This window comes from Pocillopora verrucosa, chromosome 9 (assembly GCF_036669915.1).
Source record: "Pocillopora verrucosa isolate sample1 chromosome 9, ASM3666991v2, whole genome shotgun sequence".
NCBI lineage: Eukaryota > Metazoa > Cnidaria > Anthozoa > Scleractinia > Pocilloporidae > Pocillopora > Pocillopora verrucosa.
Genome location: NC_089320.1, coordinates 10,072,425 through 10,095,806, shown reverse-complemented (window position 1 = coordinate 10,095,806; position 23,382 = coordinate 10,072,425). Strand labels below are relative to the sequence as shown.

Here is a 23,382-nt window from a genome sequence, read left to right as displayed (position 1 = left end):
TACTGATGCTAGGGTGTGAAGGGTTACGTCTCCACTATCCCTTCCTCGCGACAACACCTTGCCTCGCGCCAACACAACTGCCAGACAACAGAATTTTATTGACCAATAACGTCAAATTCTGATAAGTACTGAACTTAGGATCCTCTATTTAACTTAACCTAAATTCATATTTTAAAACCCTTAAATATTTCATTAATACACGTTTGAACGACGGCGTAATACATTCGACCATCCACATGAGAAATTAATAGTCCCGGTTGAAGTATGTAACGATAGGCTCAGTTATTGGTAATTTAATTGTCAAGAAAGTATTATCCGCTTCACCAATTTCATTACGAGTTTTCTTTTGAAAATAGCTCATTGTTCATTTCATTATTTTCAATCCATATTTACCAGAAATATCCTAAACTGTGTCACTCTCAAGTGAAATATTCGTGTTGTTCGTAGGCACTTTGGTTTAATAAGACCAAACTTCAATCGAATTAAAAGAAGATCTCCTCTCAGAAGAAAAAATATCATAGCATTAGCCAATTTCGTATAAAGAACACTTTTCCAAAAATATAATTTATGAATATTTTAAGGAAGAATTTTCGAGAGGCCATCGAAGCTATTAGATTGATCTGTTTTTAGACAACAAAAATCTACCGATTCTCCTCCCACCTTTCCCGTGCGATTCCTGAAAATTTCCTTCGAAAAGGAAGGTTAAATTTCGTTTCTATTCCAAAAAAAAAATGTTCTCTCGAAACACTGCCTTTTTTGTCCATTAATTGGTTGACTAATAAAAGGTTTTTACTAAGATAGGGCTACTTGCTGATTTCGAAATAATTCTGTTAAAACCCCATCCTTGTTTTGTAGAAGAACACTTGGTTTGTCATATTCTACAACTGTTCCTTTGTCCATTACTAGCACTTTGTCATAGTCTATGATCGTATTCAAACGATGCGCTATGGTGATTACGGTACAATCTTGAAATTTGCTTCTTATTGTCTCTTGAATTCTTCTATCTGTGCTAAAATCCACATTGGCTGTCGCTTCATCCATTACGATGATCTTGTTTTTATTCAACAAAGATCTTGCCAAGCAAAGTAGCTGGCGCTCCCCGACACCAAAATTGTTTCCTGACTCGGAGAGTTCGAAATAAAGTTCTCCCGGAAGCTCCATGATTTTCGATTTCATTTGAACTTGTTCTAACACGCTCCACACCTCCGCGTCCGAGAAACGGGAGAATGGATCCAAATTTATGCGCAACGGCCCACTAAACAGAGTGGGGTTTTGAGTGATGACAGAAATCACTGGTCGTGTGCTCTGAACATTAAATGAGCTCAGTGCTAAATCATCAATGTAAATATTCCCAGCCGGTTCTGGCATTCGAAATAAGGCGGATACCAAAGACGATTTACCAGCTCCGGTTCGTCCAGCTACGCCAACTTTCTCTCTTGCATTGATGTTTATTGAAATCTTCTTTAGGACTTGTGGTCCTCCCTCGTAGTACGTCAGAGAAAGGTCCTCAAAACGAAGGGCACCTTCCTGGGGCCAGTCTGAAGGGGGCTTGTTATTGATGTCATACGTCGGCTCCTTGGGAAGCTCTGTGTAGGTTATGACACGCTCCACTGCTGTCATCATGTTTTCAACATCGGCTGTCTGGCGCATGGCAAATTGCAGCTGACCAACAGTACTGATGGCGTAAACTAGAGATAACCCGAGCGTTCCTAACAGGACAAAAATGGCGGATTGTTAATTCGTATAACATTGAAAAAAGAAACATCTGTCTAGCATCTGATGCTTCGAATGAACAAATTATATTTACTAATGCTGGGTATCTCTAAGGACTAAATGTTGAAATTTTCATTTGCAAGTTATTTCTGTCCTCGTCGTGACAAATTTTGAAATGTTCTCCTCCTTCTTTTAATTTTAATATTATCTGGAAACTAATTTAATAAGTTGAAGCTCGGTTAGCTATTTTGTCTTCGAGAAGCTTTGTCCCAAGTTTGTTAAATAAACTGAATGATTAGCTAGCTAGAAGTTTCACTTTACCTGCATCAGTTGTTGAGAATACTCCAGTGAATGTGGATATCGCTACGAACAAGGTGCACACGAAGTCTAAGCGAATTCCCATCCACCGAGCGCTGTGAGGCACAAGAAACCAAATCTGGCTTCTTCTGTCTTGCACCCTGTAGAATAACAATGAGTATTCGTTAAGTTTGATGAGTAACATATCTAGACTGATGAAGGTATTTTCCAGCTTCCACCCAATCATGGAACGTTGTTGATCGTGGGTAAATTTTCTAAAAGGCGTTCGTAGCCAGTCCCCTTCGTTACGATGTTACAATCAGTAATCTGTGGTTATAGGTAAAGTTGACTGACGCAGCTTTAATTTATGGATTGCCGAGAAACAAACTAGTTTGCTGGCTTAATTTTCACTCACTCATTAAAATCTTGCATGAACTTGTCTTCCATATGATACGTCCTTATTATAATGATTCCCTCTAGAGTGTCTGCCAAGTGAGCCAGCACTGGACTTTGACTGATGGCTTCCATTCGCTTTATTTCACGAGAAGTTTTCAGATAATACCTGCACGGAAACAGAAAAGAATGTGCGTTCGTCCAAAGTTATTCATCCTCAAAGGATTAGACTACTTCTCCCAACCAAATGGTAGATCGCTAACCACAATTGTATTAGTTTTTGATGAAAGCTTTCTAGGAGCATAAACCGGGAATTTAATGTTTCCAATCCTGGTGCTATTTAAAAATCATACAGGTCACCTAAAAGCAAGTAGAAACAGAGCTCCTAGCTTGAAAACAACAGGTTCACTGTAGGCCATGTTTTATCGTTAAATTTACAATCATTTTTCCTAAAACTTACGTTTATGCTAACTGATGCCACCGCCTAAAAAAAACGGACCTTTCTAATCTAGTTATAAGTTTGAGAATAAAACTTTCACTTTTCAAGGGGTATACTTACCTTATGGGCCAGAAGAACGCATGCACAATACGCAGTGTATGCCCATAACATTTAAGAGATTTAACACCGCGTTTACGAGAAACGACAAGCGTCATCTTGCCCTTTCACGGAAAATAGCACGAACTTTACCGCTTTAGCTACGCGTGAGTTCACTTTACTTCGAGTTTCGATGAGGAGTCAACGTGAATTTTTGCGGCTGTCTGCTTACGAAAAGTGCGGCATTTGAAGGATTTTATGCATGAAACTTCATCTTTCCCGGCATAACTTACAGGAAATAGTTTTGGTGCAATCTTTTCCCAGCAATCTTTTTTACTTTCACGTAGAAACAGCAAAGCGCAACCGGTAAACTTGAAAAAATGGCAAGAAATCGTGGTCACGTGATCACTCTTGGCGTCCACGTTTCATGAAAATCGATGCTAAATCTCTCTATTTGTTAACATATACAATTGCCGAGCGTTTTTAACTAGCTCGTAAGTTACCTGTTAATTCCAAAGAAACCAATGATCATAGGAATGACACCAATGACCGCCCAGTAGTTTGTAGCGCACGTGACACAAACAGACGCTAGCGTCTGTAGTATGTATTGCACAGCGAGCAGTGAAGTCGGCGGGAGGAACTCGTCCACAATTCCAATATCCTTTGAAAACCTGTTTAATATCCTTCCAGAGGGATTCGTGTCGAAAAAGTACACAGGAGACTGAAGCATGGATAAGACCATTCGATCGTGCAGGTTCTCGGAGCATCTGAGCGTGGTATAGTAGTACAAAAGGCCTCGAAGAACAGCTAGAAAGAGTGCTCCGCCTACCAAGCTGCCATAGATTATCAGGTTCAACTTGTGTTTCTGTTCAACCCATTTCATTCTTGTTAAATGTACTAGCCACAGATTAGGTGAAATGATTGATGCTATAAGAAAATGAAAAAGAGGAATATCAACAAACAATATTGAAGAAAGATCAAGATAAACAACTCTCTTCCTCAAAGAAGAGAAAAAACCGACGAACGAATGGCCCACACGCACGGTTTTTTCTCCTTATGTACCGTTCCGTTATAACCCAATACGACCGCGTTACACGTCCATATATACTGCCAAACTACTAATATCACTACGGACAGTTCCTACCGATTCAGACTTAAATTCTCCTAATCTTTCTTTTAAAGAGATTCACTCACCTTGGGCAATAAGGAAAAGTAACAGCAGAGCCAATAAAAGTATCCCGTGAAGGCCTGCTCTGAAGTAGTTCCAATAAAGTTTTGCAGATATGGTACCTACGATGCGATCTTCTTGAGAAGCAGTCATACCTTTTCCAGCCAAACCTGAGGAACAGTCGCTTTCTCGACGCTCAGCACGTTTGCTGTTCTCCTGAAAATAAATGAAAACGGAATAATACGGTCATGCATTTTTCGTTAGTTTTGTGTTTGTCCAAATATCTTTGATGTTAGTTTCGAAGCTGTTTTCGTCTTCCCGTCTCTTTCTTTAGATAGATGCATTGCTAACAAAAACAGAATGCAAACCGAGAATGTACCATACATGAAAGTCCCTTGATACATCGTCTAAGGTTATTCCTTAGTGTTACATTGCGCTTGTAAACTATGCAAATCATATGCGAGTGCGCTATTTCCTCGTCGTCTTCTCTTAGACTAAGAGTCTGATGACCTATCATTCCTTTCTCTTTTCTGAACTACGTAATACCCTTCTTTCTGTGAAAATACAGTTGACCAATTCTCTGAAGAGACTAAGAGACAATCGTCTAAAACTAGAATTAGCTATGAACGGTAAATGTAATATATTGATTGATCATCAGAAATTGCTTTATCTACACAAGGTGTTATGAACAGACGGAATTTTGTTCACACCTGATCCGATGTAACGGTCACTTTTCCTCCCTCCACTTCATGATACTTTTCATGTCCGAGTTCAAACTCTTTCTCGAGTGACTCAATATCCAATCCTGCTTCTTTCATCTGCTCATATTTGCCTTGCTTCACAACACTGCCCTTGTCTAGGATAACAATGTAGTCTGCACTCTTCATATACTGCAGTTGATGTGTAACAAGTACGCGCACCTTCTTACTGAGCAATCCGTTAATGCAGTTCTCAAAGATGTGTTTTCCAACTTTCGCGTCAACAGCACTAAGAGGATCGTCCATCAAATAGATGTCACCATCACTGTACACTGCACGCGCCAGATTAACACGAGCGCGCTGACCTCCACTTAAACTGGCGCCGCGTTCCCCTAGGAGAGTTTTGTCACCTTCGGGTAACATGGCAATGTCCTTCTTCAAATCGCATGCTTCGATAGTTTTGTCATATTTCTCCTGGTCAAATGGCTGATTGAAGAGAATATTATCACGAAGTGTGCCACTGTAAACCCAAGCGGTTTGAGGAACGTAGACTATTCTCCCATTGTGAGTTATTTTACCAGTGCTTGGTGGTAGCTCGTCAAGAAATGCTAAGAGAAGAGATGATTTGCCACAACCAACAGGACCCGTCACTAGAAGTAATCTCTCTTCGGTTACCTCGAGACTAACGTCGTTGAGAACTGAGGCTTCGTTCTGGCCATTCCAGTGACAAGTTATGTTGGAAGCCTGAAAATTTTTATGAAGGAAATTTGTAAGAGGGACTGCTTTAACCGAGAGCTTTTTATCCCACGCTTCCGCACGCTTTCCCTCTTTGTAAAGTTGTTTTCATCGACGAAAGTTATCTTAACGCGTTCCGCCATTATCATGCTTTTACCAAGATCAACAGATCGAAATTAACTTTCATACGAATATCTGCCGCACTTACCTCCTTTTCTTTGCCTAAATTTGGTCCTTTGCGACTCTGAATTAAAAGGCTTAATCCCAGGTCAAATTCTCTGCAAGACCCCTCATTGACAATCAAAGCATACTCGACATTTCCCATTACTCAGACTCTCCTTGGCGAAGATTTTCTTTTAACTGTCTTAATCGCTTGCTCGCTAACCTCTTACTTCAAATTTTATTAGTAAAGAAAACTATAGCCCTAAAAATTTCTTTGATCTACCTTTAAAAAAGGTTTTCCTGAGGAACTTTCCTTGTCTGTGGCCTTTTCTTCGTCGCCATTTTCATTTCCCGTTGTTTCCTCTGGATGATTTTCTTCCTTTCCATTCCCATTTCCATTCAATTCCTCTATCAAAAGGAATGACTCGATTCTTTCAAGAGATGCAAAGCAGTCAGCGATGAGCTGCATCCCGTCTGTGAGACCATAGACAAGAGATCGCCTGTTTTCAGACAAGAGTCCGACCATGGTGAATACGTTGAAGGGTGTTAGGCGAATTCCAGTGAATATGAGTGTTATAAAGGCAATAAGACAGATTACACTATCGTAGGTGTGCTGTAGTGAAGCGAAGGTTGAAAGAATGTTGTAGATTTTGCGCAGGAAGGAAAGCTCAGACCTAAAGAAAAAATAAGAAAGGCAGCTCTTGAGATACCTGTGGGGCGAGAATATATCAGTAGTTTCCAATCTGGCCAAAATCTTTCTTTCGATAACAAATTTCCGGTAGTTTCACATATTGGTTCTGCCAAATTCTACTTAGCTCCCTAGAAAACGAAAGAAAAGTTCTGCACACCTTCTGATCGCACGCACTGCATCTCGATATGGCCACTCCCAAGCGTACATTTTCACCGCGCGTATTCCAGAGACAATTTCATTCATTACTGCGAGTCTCTTGTCTGTAACTCTTGCCGCTTGCATTCGTAACTTAGCAACCCAACCTGTCATCTCGGCTTCGTAGGGAATGAGAATGAGAGCAAAGGCCAAACCTGTAACTGCCTGCCAGCCAATCAGAGTCCAAAGAAGAATTCCTAGAATCACGAGATCGAACGGGGATCGCAGTGACGCGAAGAGGTTTTGAGTGGCTAGATCTAGTCGCTGGATATCATTGGATACCAAGTTGATCACATGACCGGATGTTATCTTTGCAAGCTTTGATTGGCTCATACGTAGTACCTAAAGCAACAAGAACATTAAGAAATTAATCTTTTACCTTCAATTATATTACGTTATTATATGGCAAGGTAGTCCTGAGGTAAATCCGCGAGAGCCAGCAAATTAAAAATGACCAAGTTTTGTTAGAGTGCCATATAATATACTACTTACCAACCTCGCCTGCTCAAGGCGTACGGACTTCAGTGTGTTCGGTCCGTACCGTCACAACTTCTGGCCAATTATTCCCCGATGCAGCCCTTACGCTCGGCCAGGAAAAAGTCTTAGATATGTACCCATGTTTGGAGTGTTAGGATATCATTCGTGATAATTAAACAGTTAGGTCCGTTACCGATTTCTAAATACTTCTTTTCGGGAAAAATGAATTAAATTTTTTCATGCTGCTCTAATTTTTGGTGCAAAACATCTCTACAAGGATCAAATGATGGCATTATCAGGTGAATTTACCTCCATAGTTCCAATAGGGGAAGGATTTCTGTAAAACTAAACAACTTTCGCCAAGCTGTTGGCTGTGAACTGAAGAGATGTACAAGGTATTCTACTTTTCGGATCGTCAACCACCAACTACCTCAGTATTTTGGCATTCTTTAGCAGGCTTTTCGGAGCTACCAAACCGAAGATATAATCCATGTTGTCATTATTTATATGTTTAATTTTTTAAAGTTTCGTTTCACTGCAAAAGGCTCCTGGCATCAGGTACATCAATGCCGAGCGTACTTTAAATAGATTTTGGTTCATGGTCGAGAAAAGTAATGTATTTCAAAATTTGAATGGGTTTGGCTGTCGAGTGAATTCTTTAAAAATTGGAAAGGAAATTGTTTACCGAACCATAACAAATTAATACCACATGATATAAGTTTTATCAATAATATACAAATAATGTGATTGTATGCAATAACCTAAAAGAAACCGCTTGATTGTTACAAGACAAAATGTCCGGCCCTCTCTAAATCCTTATTTCCCCATAACCGGTAAAAAACAACAAGATATTCGCTTAATATTTAGCCTAGATGATCTTTCACATTCCTTCGAAAAAATTAAATAGTGTTTTTTTTTTCTTTTCACAACACATCTCTTATCATTAATAAGCATTTAGGAACTAATTTTGCGTCCCCTAAAAGTATTCTTGTCCAATTGCACATAAAATCTTTGATGAAGGGTGTGTGAGCCTTTCAAGTCAAACAGCAGATATAAAACGAGATGGGACGTATTCAATCGGTTACCTTTGGTGTTTTAATACGTTTTCCCATTTGAAACACTATTACTACAAATTACAAATTACTGAATTTGGTGCGTTGACATAACTGATGCTTTCTCGTGATGCTTGATTTGACAAAGTTTTTTTTGCACTCTGCCTCGTAACAAATTATGCAAATATAATGGGCAATATTAAGTTTACCGCTAAGAGGTATTTCACGCTAACATGATTAGAAGTGAGTCTCTGTTGATAAACCAATCTTTTAGGAAATATCATTTAGATAGCGTGAAACACTACCATGGGACTATGATACCTTATTTATTTATTTAATAATCTACTGTTCAGTACATCGTTTGCAAATGGAAGCCGTTAAAATTGGGAAAGCTACGTTCTGCATAATTATTTCGGGCGCAACAATTCACAACAAAGTAAGCGTTGGCGTTTTTTATTTTTACGCGTCCCTGATCAAAGATAAAGGAGAGAAATTTACGGTTGAGAAACTTCTACGCGCAAAAAATGAGTTGACTCGTGTTTCTCAATAGTAACAGTGTTTTAGTTTCGAAAAATGACCTTTTTAGCTGATATTTCAAAGAGTTCTCTAGTCTTTAAAATCTATAGATTTTTCTATGGATGGCGTGTTCAAATATACTTTCATGAGGCTTGCATTAATATGCAAATATATTGTTTAGAAACAATTCTAGAACAACTCTGGCTTAAAAACTTGCTAGATGTTTCTTTAAACGTCCTAGCATTCTTTGCATTAATCTCAAGTTTTTCGATGGCCGTTTTATTCTAAAATCGGCACTTTTTTGAAATGTAAAGAATGTTGAAATTCGGAGTCAGCTATTATCAAAAAGTTGCGACTTAGATTGATTGGAATGTAAATGTAACCTTTATTCTTAATCTATGAATGTAGTAAATCTTATACTCACCTTTTTGTAAAGTAAACCAGTGGCTGCCGCTCTGAATCGCATCCCTAAAAGAGCAGACCTGTTTTGATAATGATGTTGAGCGAGGTTTCTTCCCAAGGATGTGATACATATAAAAGTGGGTAAGATATATTTGAAACTAACATCCAACTGACGTATTCCCATCAAGTAAGAGATCAGAAAACCAAGCAAAACTGGCAGTGTCATTCTGTTTGCCATGTCTGTCAGAACCAGAGCGACAATTGAGAAATATTCATACCATGGGCAAACTCGCATCAAAGCCTTCCAAAATCTTGGCCGTTTGCCTTGATGCCTCTTCTTCAGTTCCTTGTCCCACTCCTCTTGTAAATTTTCTGTTAATACTTCAGATTTATCTTCTTCTAAGAGTGGAAATAAGTCGTCTTCCTCCAGTGGCCGTTTGTTTCCCGTAACAAAGATTTTGTTCATCCACCATATTGTAATTCGGGAGAAGATGTTGGCATTCAGAACTGGGTTGACATTATTTTTGCCTTCTTCGTCAGAGTTTACTTTCTCGTAATCGTTCTTAACCATATTCCCGCCTCTCAAGATCTCGACTGATGATCAGGATTACATGGCTTTAGGATCTCGGCGAGTCTGTTGAAATTAAAATTCATTGACTCAATTGATCGATAAAAATCCTGTCTGGAATAATAACATGTTTAACCTCTATACCCTGTGCTGCGCTAGAGTAAATAAAATTCTAATGAAGGGAGTCTCCATGCTTCACTGCGCGCATTTTAATGTGGAAAACAGACCGTGATGAATATTACTGTTTTGTATTCGCCCAACTGTAAAAAAAGTCCTTGAATATAAAATATACGTAAAATACAATATACGTAGCACGCAAAAAATAAATAGAGCAAGATCAAGTTGTCAAAGTTTAGCTGTTAAAGAAAAATTCGTGGCAGTTTCACACAGTCAGATTTATTGAGATATGCAGTTTTCACTTAGAGTAACAGAATGGAAATTTGCCTACATTTGCTTACACTTTACCCTCTGAGCTTCTGGTAAACTGTTCTACATCCTATCTCTCATAATTCAGTACAGAAACTATTCATTGAATAATTGCAGTTTTCAAAAGTAAAGTTAATAACAAGCTGCCGAACTTCTGACGGACTCAGCGTTCTGGTAAAGGTAGTATGTAAGGTGGTTGTAGTAGTATAGCTTAGTATTGATAAAATTAACCACGAATATTGCATTGATAAAGTGTACAGGCAAGAATTTCCTCCTATATTCCCCAGTGGACTTCTCATCGACTTTCTACCAACGCAGAACTAGTTAACAGAACTCGACTGAGCCAAACCTTAGCTGTTGTGTAGACTGGCCGCCACAGTGCCAATAGTATTCGAAGTCTGTCACTGTTCCACGACATTAGTATATTTTCTCAAAGTAAAAAGTGCTTGTCCTCTAAATTGGAACTTACAATATTACAAAAAAAAATAGTTCACATGACGCAAATGTCATAGCGAAGCAGCATAAAAACAGAATAACCTCTCAGGCAGTGTCAAAATTCACAAAAATAGTTCACATGACGCAAATGTCATAGCGAATCAGCATAAAAACAGAATAACCTTTCGGGAAATGTTAAAATTCACATTTTTACCGATACAACTGACTCTATTTTCCAAATTTTTTTTCTTTAATTTTTTTTTCTTTGAATAAAACGAACAAGTGAAATAATGTGCATGTTTCCTAGGACTTGAAAAGAATGGAATTATAACGCAACTGAAATACACCGTCTTCGTAGAAATAGCCATACATGAGTAAAATCGGTTTCCAAAACTGATCGAGATCAAGTGCTACTCACTTCTCCCGACAAAATCTTTTTCTCCAATTAACTATCCTGGTTATGATCTCCAGTGCCAAGCATCCTAAGGTTTTCCTGCTGAAACTAAATTAGTAAACTGTCCATTGCAAGGAAATTTCATCAATTTTAAAATTGTTCCACGATGAAGTCGCTGACACTCAAAAAAAGTTGATCTAACCGAAAACCTCTTAAATTGCGGGTTAATAATGTTTTTATGTACTTTCCTGTTGATTTATAAATTGGTTACGAGTGCAAAACTGAACAAGTCGTATCATTATGTTGTTCAACCTACATTTTCGCTGAAAGGTTTTATATTCGTCTCGATTCGCACGAAGACAGCATGTGGAATAAAATGTGGCTCAGGACACCAGACTGAAAATGGCAAAGCTCCGAAACGTGTTATTTATCATCACTATGTCGGGCATTGAAGAGCATTTTGCGAGCTGAAATGGAGATATTGGCATTTTAGCCCGCTCGGATATTCCCGTGATTGTTCAGACTGTTTTCTTGTCATTTTTTCAGCTTTTATTGCGTCGATGCCTTCCAAAGTGATGATAATAGTAATACAGGTTATGATCTTGGGCATAAACATGTTTTGGGCCCTACACAGTCATTATAACCCTCGCCTGGCGGCTCGGGCTAAAAAGGACTCTGAGTCGGGCCCAAACTCTGTTTTCTTATTGCAACCCTTGGTTACGTTCCAATATTTTTGCTAGTTATCCCCGCTTCAGTGTACTTAAAAGGTGCCATAAAATCATTCATTCTTTAAAAAAAAACGCGATTTTCAAATTGTAAGAAACTGATTGCGTGGATTGTGAGGTCTTAAAAGTTCTTGGCAATCTAGCGCTCCGCATTAAATAACCGTAAAGATTCTTTGATCAGAAACAAACTATGACCTTTCAGACAACAAAATACGATGCTTAAATTACTATTATCGCTTGTTTCATAAAGTTTTTGCTACTTAAATAAGAGCCCCTCAATCAAACGATAATAACGTTGAGCGAGACAATTTTATCACTTTTTCTAAAGCATTATTACTGAAGTTAACTGGTTTGACTTAATCTCATCTTCTGTCGCCATTTATGAAGAGATCCTCAGAACTGTATTGTTTCAAACACGAAAAAGATAGTTTAATCACTACTCTGTTAGTAAAAGGAATGATCGAAAAGGAAGTCGATATAATTGAGATTTATGACTCCAATTTTAACGTTTGTAAAAGTTGGAAATTTTAGAAATGATTTCATCTCGAAAGTAGAGTAGAACAGTCCTTTTTTTCAGTCCAAGATTTATTAGTTGATCGATTAAACAATCCAACATGGTGTCAAACAAATTTGTCTCAAGGTATAACTACATCTATCTTTTTAGACGTCTTATACGCCAGTTTACATATTTCCATGGAGTGGTACCTTCATACATACGAATAACAACTCTTGGGTCATATAATAACAGCGAACAGGTAACCTGCTTAACTTTAACGAAGTTTTCAAAACATGCGTTTTATAAGTAATGTCAACCATTACTGTCTTGGATTTTTTTCCTCAATATTATTGCTGATTTCTCGAAATAGAAATGAATTATCCTTTACTATTTGACTGAAGTTGAAAAATAGAGCGCGTGGTTTTAAAATTCTTCAAGAGAAAGATATTCAATGAAATTCGAAAGATTTACCTCACACCATATGGTATAAAACCAAAATATAAACTAGTATTCGAAAAGCTATTGAAAATTTAACAACATAAAATCATGATATTTTTTTGTCGTAAATCTTACTCATTTTAAATTACTGTGTTCGTATTCCAGCCGTTTTAAACATAACTAAAATTAGTAACACGAGTTTGTTAGCAACAGAAAGCTTAACTGGGCGGTATAAATACTCTCCGCGCTAAACTAAACCTTTCCAACTTACTTGCATGATGTTTTTAATTCTTAGTACAGGAATTTGATTTTCCTTTTGTAGAATGTGGTAAAACTTCTTTCGACGACCAATTCCACTCCATTAAGCTAAGGTGTGTATGTATCTAATAACGCGAAAAGTGTGATCCCATATTCCCTGTTAATAAGCCAATGAATGATTATGGATTATGTGTCACTTGGTCTTCACAGAGGTTACGTCAGGAAACGGGACAAAGGAGTTACTTAACGAGAGATCCTGGGTTCAAATAAATGCTAACACACAGGGTGTACGCGCATTATCTGAGCAGCGGTTTAAAGATCTTGGGCTCAATACTGATAACAATATTTCAATGAGTTACTGATTTAGTGATCTCCTTATGCCAAAGCAGGCAGGAATTAGAGAGAGTGAACTTGTCTTGAGGACGCCCGAAACTTTTAGAAAATCGTGGTTATAATGTTAGTCTGCAAAATTTAATCTTTTTGCGTTAACTTCCCTACTATGATATTTTCCATGGAATGATTATTACCCCTTATAGCCAACAAAGTCTCGAGGCTCTTCAGTAATTCTTAGATATATATTACATATATGTAGAACCAGGGAACTTTTCATGACCATAATTTCTATGATTAAGGAAAATCATAAATATTTGTATTTCAGAAAATGCAATAAAAAGTATATGTTTTTTTGTTACCTGGCTTAACGAAAGGAAAGTCGGGAAAGCTCGATAGGAAATGGAAATCAAAGTTCCTTCCAATTTTTTAGTTTCAATCGACATCAGCAGCTTCAAAATATACTGACGGCTTCGAGGGTCATAAGACGGAAAACCTTCGCTTTTTTCTCCCAAATATTTCCAATACCTTAATGTGTAAAGTGTGCGTGATATCACCCCCTTGCTGATGTGCGGAGATGAAGTATGGAATGATAAGTTTTCATTAAATTTGTATTGTTCAGTTGTCAAAACAGATCACGGTCACCAGACAGGACCAATATATTTCCCATCTTTTGTTGGAATTGATTTTTCTCTTTATTTCCTCTCAAAACATTACCGAAATTACGGCGGCACGAAATATATTAGGTAAGATAATAATTCTTAGGATCACATATCTCATATCAAAGCTCCTGGTCATGGTTACAGGAGAGAGAGCAAACAGTGGCGATGTAGTAGAAGAAGGGCCTTCCCCTGCAGTTGTTCTTCAATGGAAATATATCTCACCTATTTTCCTTTGAAGATTAAAACTTATGATAGTACTGTCTTCAGTGCATAAATTCCACTGAACATGGCATGCTTTCTTATTGGATTCAACGGGCCTTTCTTAACATGTATCCAACACGCAAGGGTAGTTGATATCTATAATGAAAGCGTTTATTCATCAAGAATGTTTTACTTCAGTAAAGACTCGTAGCAACAAGTTCCTATTTTCTCCTTTTTAACATAAACAAAACAACTTCAAAAAGGTTGTGTGCTGGCTGTTTGTCTGCTATCACGTACCAACAAAAAAATAATTGAAAAAAAACTTTCTTGCTTCATTTTGTATGACAAAAGGCAGTCAGTTTACTCAGCACATGGTTTCTGGTATTTCATATTTCATTACAAGGGAGTATGCCATGGTTACATAAAAAGAAACTTGCAAAGATTTTTGAAAAATAATGTTACTCATCCGAAAAGGGCCAGAGATGTCGAAAGTACAGAAAATAATAAAACATATCTGGAAACCACACTTATTCACTTATTAGTTTCAGTATTGTACCTTTAAAATATAACAGAGTACCAAAACTATATTTCCTCTACATGATCATTTAGGTTCTTACAGCTCAGTTCTTTACGAATGTTATGTAACATTTTCGCACTTCTCCTGAAAGCGTAAGCCATTTGTTTTATCTGGCCGAGCTCAACAAAGTTTCCCGTTAGAAATAAATACAGAAACCAATTAATGTTCTTCTTGTTTGTAATGGTTTTCAGTTCTCTTTGCCAAAAATTTTTTGTAGCCAATTTAGTAACATATAAATCAATATTTTTTTTCTGTGAACATCAATAGACAAAATTTTACCTCGAGGAAAATTCCAAAATTTGTCGTTAACTATGAGATGTACTTATTTCTCAGTCGTTAATAAATTTGTTTCCCTCCCACCGGTCAAATATAGCTGACTGATCTTTTTGATGTTGTTACTGGTTTTTTTTTTTTGGTAAAATAGTCTTGATATCTCAGCAATAAAAAAAAAATGTAACTACCTCCATCATAGACTCAACATCTGTAATTCACATTCAAAAACATTTCAAATAAATCTCTAGCCAGTTTCAAATGCGTTGTTCTTAGCAGGCGGCGATGGTTCTTTTTTCTTTGTTTTTTCTATAAAAGTATTGAATGATAAGTTTAGTATCAACGGTCGGAAAAAAATCACGATCAAACGTCATTATAAACGGTCAAACATCTCAGCCAGATCTCGTCTAGAAACACACTTTCAGTGACAAAAAATACAGGACCATATAGTTATGGTTAATTCCCGTTAAGGTTCGATGTTACCAAAGAAACTCTTGTGCTGTTTAATTTTCGCTCATTTTCTCTCATTTTCATCAATCACCCTTGTAAAATATACCTCTTATATTAGAAGCACTTTGTAAATCAAACATTGGTATAATTAATTTGCTACTAATCATCAGTGATAAAATCGCCAAAATTGCGCCTCATTACTGCGCCTTATTATCTATGCACTTCTTGCTGTAACCGTCGTTACAAATATTTCAAACTTTCTTACCCTTTCTCTACTGAGAGCCTCCTTGGAAAACATTATCGACAATTTTCTAAGAATTCCTATGCCTCTAAGGAAGGGCTTACCCGAGAGATTCAATGAGTTTGGCTCAGAGGAGTGCATACCTGTTTGTCAATCGGTTGATTCTTTTTATCCAATTCATGAAGGTCAAACCAAGCAGCGGATGGGGAAGAAAATACTTCTTCTCCTCTTTCTCGTGCAATAAGTGGGTATTTTTTAACTCAGCATCAATTCTACATGTAATGAAATCCTCTATATGAGTCCACCCTGTCGTGCCTTTCGTAAAATATCGTGCTTTATCAAGCTGAGTAAGGAACGAGACAAAACTATCATAAATTTGACTTACCACCATAGATACTCCATAGCACTATTATTCTTTACAAGCACATGAAGTTGATACAATAAAACTCGGATATAACAAACCCCGATTACCATAAATCATGCTGAAAATGTCTAGTATATAACACGTATTGACATGGGAGCCTCTATCTCCCATACTAAGTCTTAGAGTCAACCCTTTCCCGAGTAGATCGATTACTAGAAAGGCCCCCAGAGGAAGTTTCGAGTTCTAAGATCCATTGAAGACAGACAGAGCCATGACAGTCCTATTTTATTTTTACGTAAAATATCCGCTCACATGCTTTGGGCAGTGCAATCAGTCAATTCCAATGGCGGATAGCAAGGAAAGATAAAATTACTTATCAGACGAAATTTCTGATACAGTCGACGTCTCTTCGAGAGAATAAAGCACATCCCTGAAAACGATAATGAAGAACAAAAAGGAGAAAACCTGGAAAGGAAAATGCGCTTTCGCTTTGGCTCAATGGAAACATGATACTTTTTGTGGGAAAAATTGTGGGCCTTTCTTAAAAAACAAATCTAATCGGGAAAGAGTTAAATTAGTAATTTTTTTTATATCTGCGTAATTATGCAAAAATATAATACAATTGCAGGGGAAGCACAGGGTGATGAAAATTAATGATAAAGATAACTTTAAATGCAAAGATGCGGTTTTTGTCCTCCACCCAGAGGAAATGATCCTTTCTGTAGTTCGGATACATGTCTCTAACTGACTGTCTCTGTTTTCTATGATACAGTAGGCAGTTTTAGATTTGTTTTCTAAGCTCATGAGTGGAGCGCTGTTTTCTTCCTTAATTTTTTAATAATTTCTGTAAAACTAATACAGTTGATTAAGGGATGATATGATAGTATCTACTACAAAAAATCATATGAGCATCAGCATTTCAAAAGCATTTATCTCCCGACAACAAACTTTTGCAGGTTCGCGGGTTCTAAGACAAAATCAATAAGATCTGCTCTCAGCCAAGGAAACCAGTCAGAATGCAAGATGAGAGAAATTCTGTCCTGCACTTACAAAAACATATTGATAAAAATCAATATATGTCTTTACACATTCTCCTGAGCAACCAGCTCTGGTTATAGACACTGCTTCCCGGAGGGCATCAAGTTTTTAACTGTACCAGCCGGCGATTTGATCGGTAACATGATAAACTACATTCGACCAATGAATTTCTCACAAACAAAATGTTAGAGAGGCAAAGTAAATATCAGCGTCGTTACGAGATGAAGTCGACTATTCCTAGTGGGTTTGTGCTGCATAAAAAAGACCTGTCCTCGCTTATTTTTTTTCATTACACTCGTCAGTTTCAACCAGGATCACCATTCGATGTGCTGTATCTACGGCATCCACCAAATTGTGTGTATTTATCTTCTATTTCATGCAGGACAAAAAGATCAACTGCCCAAGCAATTTATTCGGTTCAGATAAATGAGCATACTCTGCTAGCTTTGGTATACGTCATGCGTTATTCTATGCACATATTAAACAGAACGCGAAATTTCATACATTTAGACACAGACAAACTCGAGGTACCTGTATCCAGTAACAAACGACACTTTTGAAATTTTTAAACATAAAAAGGTGATATCCTTTCAGGTTGGCCACGAAAGCGCCAAAAACATTCCTCTTGCCTCGTGGGGTTCTGGGAGGTTGGTGGACATTTGCAAGCAAATGGGAGCGTCAAAGAAAGAAACTAGTAGACTGGACGTAACAAAGACGAGCTAAAATAATTCGCCAATTATGAGCTTTTTGATGATCTAATGAATCAAGCATTCGATGATTTTCCCCGTCTCCACAAACCTCAATGTTATACATACTTACGTTTATTGGAAACAGACCTAAAGTCTCAGCTATAAAAATCTGAGTGCATTGTTAAGGATTATAAAAGGAAGGTAGGTGTCCATCTCTTGCCACTCTTTTTGTTCAAAATCAACAGCTTAGTTTTACGTTTTTGAGCTGACAAATTACATACCCAGCAGCAACAAACGTATCGAACTGAAATTACCGCCTACAGAAATATCCTAGCATGAAAATACATACCAAAATGAAACACTCAAAAAGAGTCAAAGCTCACCAGATGAGTTCCAAGAAAAAACGGCAAACAGTCTCGTTACACAGTTTTGCCGTTTAATTTATGAGCTAATTCAGTTTTGATCTGAATTTCTAACATTGCGAAGACTCATTCACTTGAAACATGACATTGTTGTCATGACGCCAACGATACGTCGTTAACTTTGGTTATTAATTCAAGATGTTTATTTTGGTGACTTTTTTTATGCATGGTTATACATTTACATCCACTTTTGTTATTTCATGTCACAACAATCAGTTGGTGGCCAAGTACATGGCCTCAAACTTTCTCTGAGGTACCATGTTTCATAAAAGTACCTGTGGTCATGGTTACCATGGCTAGATCACATCGAGAACGTTTGCCTCCATCTTAACAAATTCAAGCGTAGGAAAGTGGGCAAACAAATGTTAACGATAGAAAAAAGGTGCGGACGAAAGCGTCATTAGATGGGAGCGAAAGTGAAAGTTGGCGTGCAAAACTTGCACTCTAATTTAAAGCGTGTTTACCGACCTTTTGTCTTACCTTCCTTGACTACAAACATGTTTTTTCAACAATGCTAATAACTTCATAATATGAGAGATGACAACGCGCGACCATTTGTGATAATAATGGTGCAGAAATAAGGGGTTGACAACCCAGAGCCGAACCAAAAGTTTTAAACATGAAGCCACATGGATAACGAATCTTTCTTATTTCGAACATAATGTATGTGTGAAAGGGTGCAAATGTCTTTGATTGTTTGCGTTCCGTTTACCCAGCTGGCAAACATTGCTTGAGAGGTATTCAAATATTTAAAGCTTACGGCTGCCCACAAGAAGGTATTGCCTTAGCTAACGCATCCATATAAGGGTGTGCTTATGTAAACATGTAGAAGACTGATCAAAAGGGAGAAGCGAAAATGAAGTGATTTCCATCCGTTCTCAACACTTCAATCAGCCACTGCTAAAATCCATCTCATTCGACAGTAGGTGAACGTCCACAATCATATCTCCTTCTGGCGCGAACCAATGTAGACGTTTGGTTAATTCATAATATGCCTTTAACATTCCATTAACAATTTTTTATTTGAGACTTTCGCGAGGTTTTCGAGCCCAAAAATGATTTTTTTGTATTTAATTGAGAAAGCTCATTATATGCAGGAGGTGCTGTAAAGTTCCTTTGATCACATTTCTCGAGGCGGCTCTTTTTGGTTATTTATTTTTCAAAGACGAATTGTTTGGTGGATCGTTTGCTTCGTTGAATATGGTTTTGAAAAAATGGACAATTATTTATGAGAATTTCATTATTATTTTCTTTTATACCCAATATACCAGGTTACCATAGCGATTCTTCAACTTTATAAGACACCCTTAGTTTTAGCTGTACGTGCGTGCCTATAACTCATGAACAAGTCCAGTAGTACCCATTTTTTTATAAATGTAGTTTCATTGAATTGCAATCAGCACATCAAGATTCATCTCTCAGCAAAGTCTCACCAGATTCTTTACTTACATTTCAGAGCTACCTTGATTTTTGATAATTTTGCGGTGCCTCTGACACAGTCGGTTTAAGTTTTTACGTCTGACCCGTCGAGAAGTTGGCGTGGATTATCTACACCTATTACAGAACGAAGTAACGCGAAACAAAAGAAATTCCAGATTACCCTCAACACACTCGGTTGAAAACTTGCCCCTGATAACACAGATGATTAGTGCTGGAGTGATCCTTTACCCCCAGGTGGTTTTTCGGTAGCATAATTAGATCTTTGAACTTGCTGTAGAACTTTCCTTCAATTTGATCTTTGACCTACGTAGATCATCAAAACCTAACTCAGAGTGGAAAGAACGGCGACAAAGAACAAAAAAAATGCATTACATTTCATAGATATAAACTAGATTTTCGAAAAAGAAGCGAAATTACTCAGACAAAAAACAGAGACCGACAGGTTTTGTCCACGTGACAACAAAAGCATGTAGTAGTCATCAGAAAAATCTAAATTAGGAACATATTGAATAGACAAGGAATTCCATGAACGTGATCACATCAAATCAGGGTAATTTTCAGTCTCAAAAAATTTCCAAGATTCCACATTCGAATAAACACTATAGATCAATCATTTCAAAAATGGACTTTAAACTATCTTACTACTGGAAGACGCTTTAAAATAAAACCCGTAAATTTTGGTTTCCGCTTCAATTGCTGTCGACTTTCAACTTAACGATATTATGAATTTTTAGCCAATCACGAAGCGGCGACCGAATTAACTATCTGAAATAAGACACCGAAATGTCTCCTGTTGCGTTGCCGGTATTTTTCTAGTTCTTTTGTGAACCACCACAAATCTTCTTCATGATCACCTCAAAATTTTTTCTGGCTTAAACGCTACTTTTTTTTTCTCTAACTTGGTTGTCACATGACTTTGGCTACAAAACTCGACTTTGGCTACAAAACTCGACTGTAAAATCAAGGTGTTTGAGTCGCTTCTCAATTTGCATATTTTAAAAAAATAACGTCGAGATAAGAACAAGATGAACTGAAAATCGTCAAAATTTCGAGCCCGCGTTGCCAGCGACGGTGTTTGACGCTTACGAGAGTGACTGACTGACGCGAGACCCAGTAATACCTTTAGATTGAGCGTCTCTTAAAGTTAACCACATTAGAATAACTTGGACGCACGAACTAGCAACCTAAGCTCAATTCTCTGCTTTACTTTAAGTGAGATACACAACTGTACCTCATTCCACTGAAATTTAGATTATCATTATTAAACTCCAAGTACAATAACCTAAAGAACAGAGATAACATATAAAATATAGTTTGATTCCTTTTTGTTTGGCGGCCAACATGTTCAGTGAGGCACAACAACAAGAGGGTCTAAATAGGGAGGCTTTGTCGATTCATGGCTAGCTTTTTCCGAAAATAATGTTTGACGATCGAATTTGAGGTCTTTTGGTGGTTATAAGAAAGAACTTTCTTTCTTGAATTAAGATTAATACCTATTGTCATATTTTAAACATTAATTATCACTATGATAATGATGAAAATGATAAATGGAACTTACCTCTAAGAACTCTAACAACAATTTAGAGTTAATTTCAAACAATTCATCGGCTTCTCTCATTACATGGGTGAAAACATGGATGGCAAAGCTAGGAAACCCTGATTCCTCCAGCACTGAGCATAGGATGGGAAAGGTAATAGCACTGCTCTCTTAACGGTTCATCTGGCATAATATCATAACAGGTTTTGTCATTCAGAGTCTGGATTTATGATTGACGTATGTGCATTAAAATGCCTAATAATGAATTGTCAATTCGGACCAAGTTATTTATTAAGGCGAGTCACTTCTTGCGTTAAGACTATAAAGGCGAAGTTTGATGGAAATTACAATTTTGAGAAAAAAAATGACTGTTTGGAAACATGGAGACTGGTTTCTAAATCTAGAGATTCTTCAGAATCCAGGACTGTTAATGACGACCAATTCAACCTGTTAAGTCTGAAACATCTTGAAGTTGTTTTACTTTTAATACTGAGGTACTTTTTTCACGGTTGAAAGTTTAAATTTTGGCATGGTTTACAGCTGACACTCACCCGGTTGAGTCCTTCCAAGAAAACTGTTTATGAATTTAGCTTGCGCCGCATGAACCGTGAGTAGCTTATTGATTCATCTTAAGAGTTATCCCGCTCTACTCGACTGGGGAACTCTAAATTTCTTAGAAACATAAAGGCTAGTTAGCTTGGTAAACTGATAATTCGTGAGACTGAGCGTTTCGGGTTTATAACTGGGTCGACTAGTTTATAAAAAAATATCACTGTGTCTTACACCTCCTAATCCAAAATGAACTTCATCCTCATGTTCGATCATCGCGCCATGAGGTATCTAAGTATGTGAACACTAGTATTATATCAACATCTCTTTCAAACCTTGGCGGCAGAGAGAAAGTTAAAACATCAAAACCTCCCCTTTGCTGGGCTTATATTTTTGGTTAGGTGCAAGAACATTATTGATCCAAGTCTAAATATGCCGAACATCAAGCGAAACTGCCGGCGTTTTGCACCCTAGTTTACGCCCTCGAGCGAATCTTCAAGTTTGCTCTAATTTTCATCAATATCCTGATAAAGATACATCACCTTACCTTAATTTGTCGATCAGAACTTTTGAGGGGTGCCGATTCATATGTTACGTGCTCTATTACAAAATGCAGCGATCTTCTGCCTTCTTGTGGTTCCCGAGCCTTTTAGGTTCAGTAGACTCTTTTATCATGATCGTTGAACCTTGTCGTCATTGTGTAAATATGTTAATGAACGAAATTCCATGATACGCTTAAGAGGATGTGAGACAAGGCTCGCAAACTTAATTGCTCTTAGACTTGAAATCAACACATGCTGATAAAGGAACATACGATACTTATGACTACGAGCCCGTAAGGTCTAGTCATGTGTGTAAATCATCGATGGGTATAGAACATTCCACGATGTCTTCGCTGTTTCGTCATTTATGCGTGCGGTGAATCGATGCTTTTTATTCTATCATTTTTTAAGTCCTTTGGCATACCGATGTCCACTTCTTCAAGTGTCCCGATCAGTATAAAGTAAAATACAGAGATCTAAAGAAAGTCAGGAAAGGAGGCCTGAAGCCATTTGGTTACATAACTCTAACAACATTAGGATTGGTTCTCACATGAAAGCGTTATGTAGTTTTTTTTTTTTTCTCAAAATCTATGCACATTGGCATGCGGAAGACTGCCCATAAGCTGCCCAATGTTGTCTCCCAGACATTAATTTTTTTTAAAGAATTTTATTTTATGTTTAACTAGTTGCATCAATGTCATTCCAAATTTGCCGAGGTCAATGGCAAAAAGTTGCCAAACAAAGGTGAGAGCAACGGAGTGTGTGGAGCTTTGTGAGAGAGAGGCGTAACCACAGTGAGCTCCATTTCTTCCCCTAGCCAATTCCATCCAGAAAAAAGGGTTTAACCGGTGAAGTGGCTAAGGCCCTTTGTTCCACGTCTTCCATTACCATCATAGCAATGACAGCAGAAACAGGCGAACCCATAGCTGTACCAAAAACTTGTTGATAGTATGTGCCGTTATATGTAAATTGCGTGGTTTTGAGGCAAAAAGACAACAGATGAATAATATCCTCCACAGGCAAAGAAGTTCTTTGTCCTAGGGGAGCATCTTCTCTGAGTCTTTCCTCCGCAACCTTAACGGCAAGATCAACTGGGATTTTAGAGAAGAGCGAAACAACGTCGAAAGATACTAATTCTTCACAAGCGTCAAGAGTTTTATCTCTTATGAAATCCGTAAATTCGCAGGAATTTTTGACAGTGTAATCAGTATTCCCAACAACAGGCGACAAAATTCTCGCAAGATAACCAGAAATTGCAATAAGTCGGAGAATTAACAAAAGAGACAATGGGTCTCA

At 37.6% G+C, this 23,382-nt stretch overlaps 1 protein-coding gene across 6 annotated transcripts; it reads right to left on the bottom strand.

Annotated features, from left to right (window-relative positions):
• Positions 1–85: 85 nt before the first annotated feature.
• On the bottom strand, positions 86–22,203 carry LOC131793854 (ATP-binding cassette sub-family C member 4). Of its 6 annotated transcripts, none has more exons than XM_066172172.1 (13): positions 22,092–22,203; positions 21,017–21,178; positions 19,619–19,780; positions 15,649–15,848; positions 9,057–9,668; positions 6,550–6,929; positions 5,985–6,375; positions 4,817–5,548; positions 4,133–4,322; positions 3,442–3,865; positions 2,426–2,572; positions 2,035–2,171; positions 86–1,709 (listed from the first exon to the last, which is right to left on the bottom strand). In XM_066172172.1, the coding sequence occupies exons 5-13, from the start codon at positions 9,603–9,605 to the stop codon at positions 793–795; spliced, it is 3,867 nt and encodes a 1,288-aa protein (XP_066028269.1). In that variant the 5' UTR covers positions 9,606–9,668; positions 15,649–15,848; positions 19,619–19,780; positions 21,017–21,178; positions 22,092–22,203; the 3' UTR covers positions 86–792. The 6 variants fall into 6 exon arrangements, with proteins under 6 accessions (XP_066028269.1, XP_058967334.1, XP_058967337.1 ...); XM_059111351.2 differs by having other exon boundaries at positions 19,619–19,761; XM_059111354.2 differs by lacking the exon at positions 15,649–15,848 and having other exon boundaries at positions 19,619–19,761.
• Between the last annotated feature and the right edge of the window lie 1,179 nt (positions 22,204–23,382).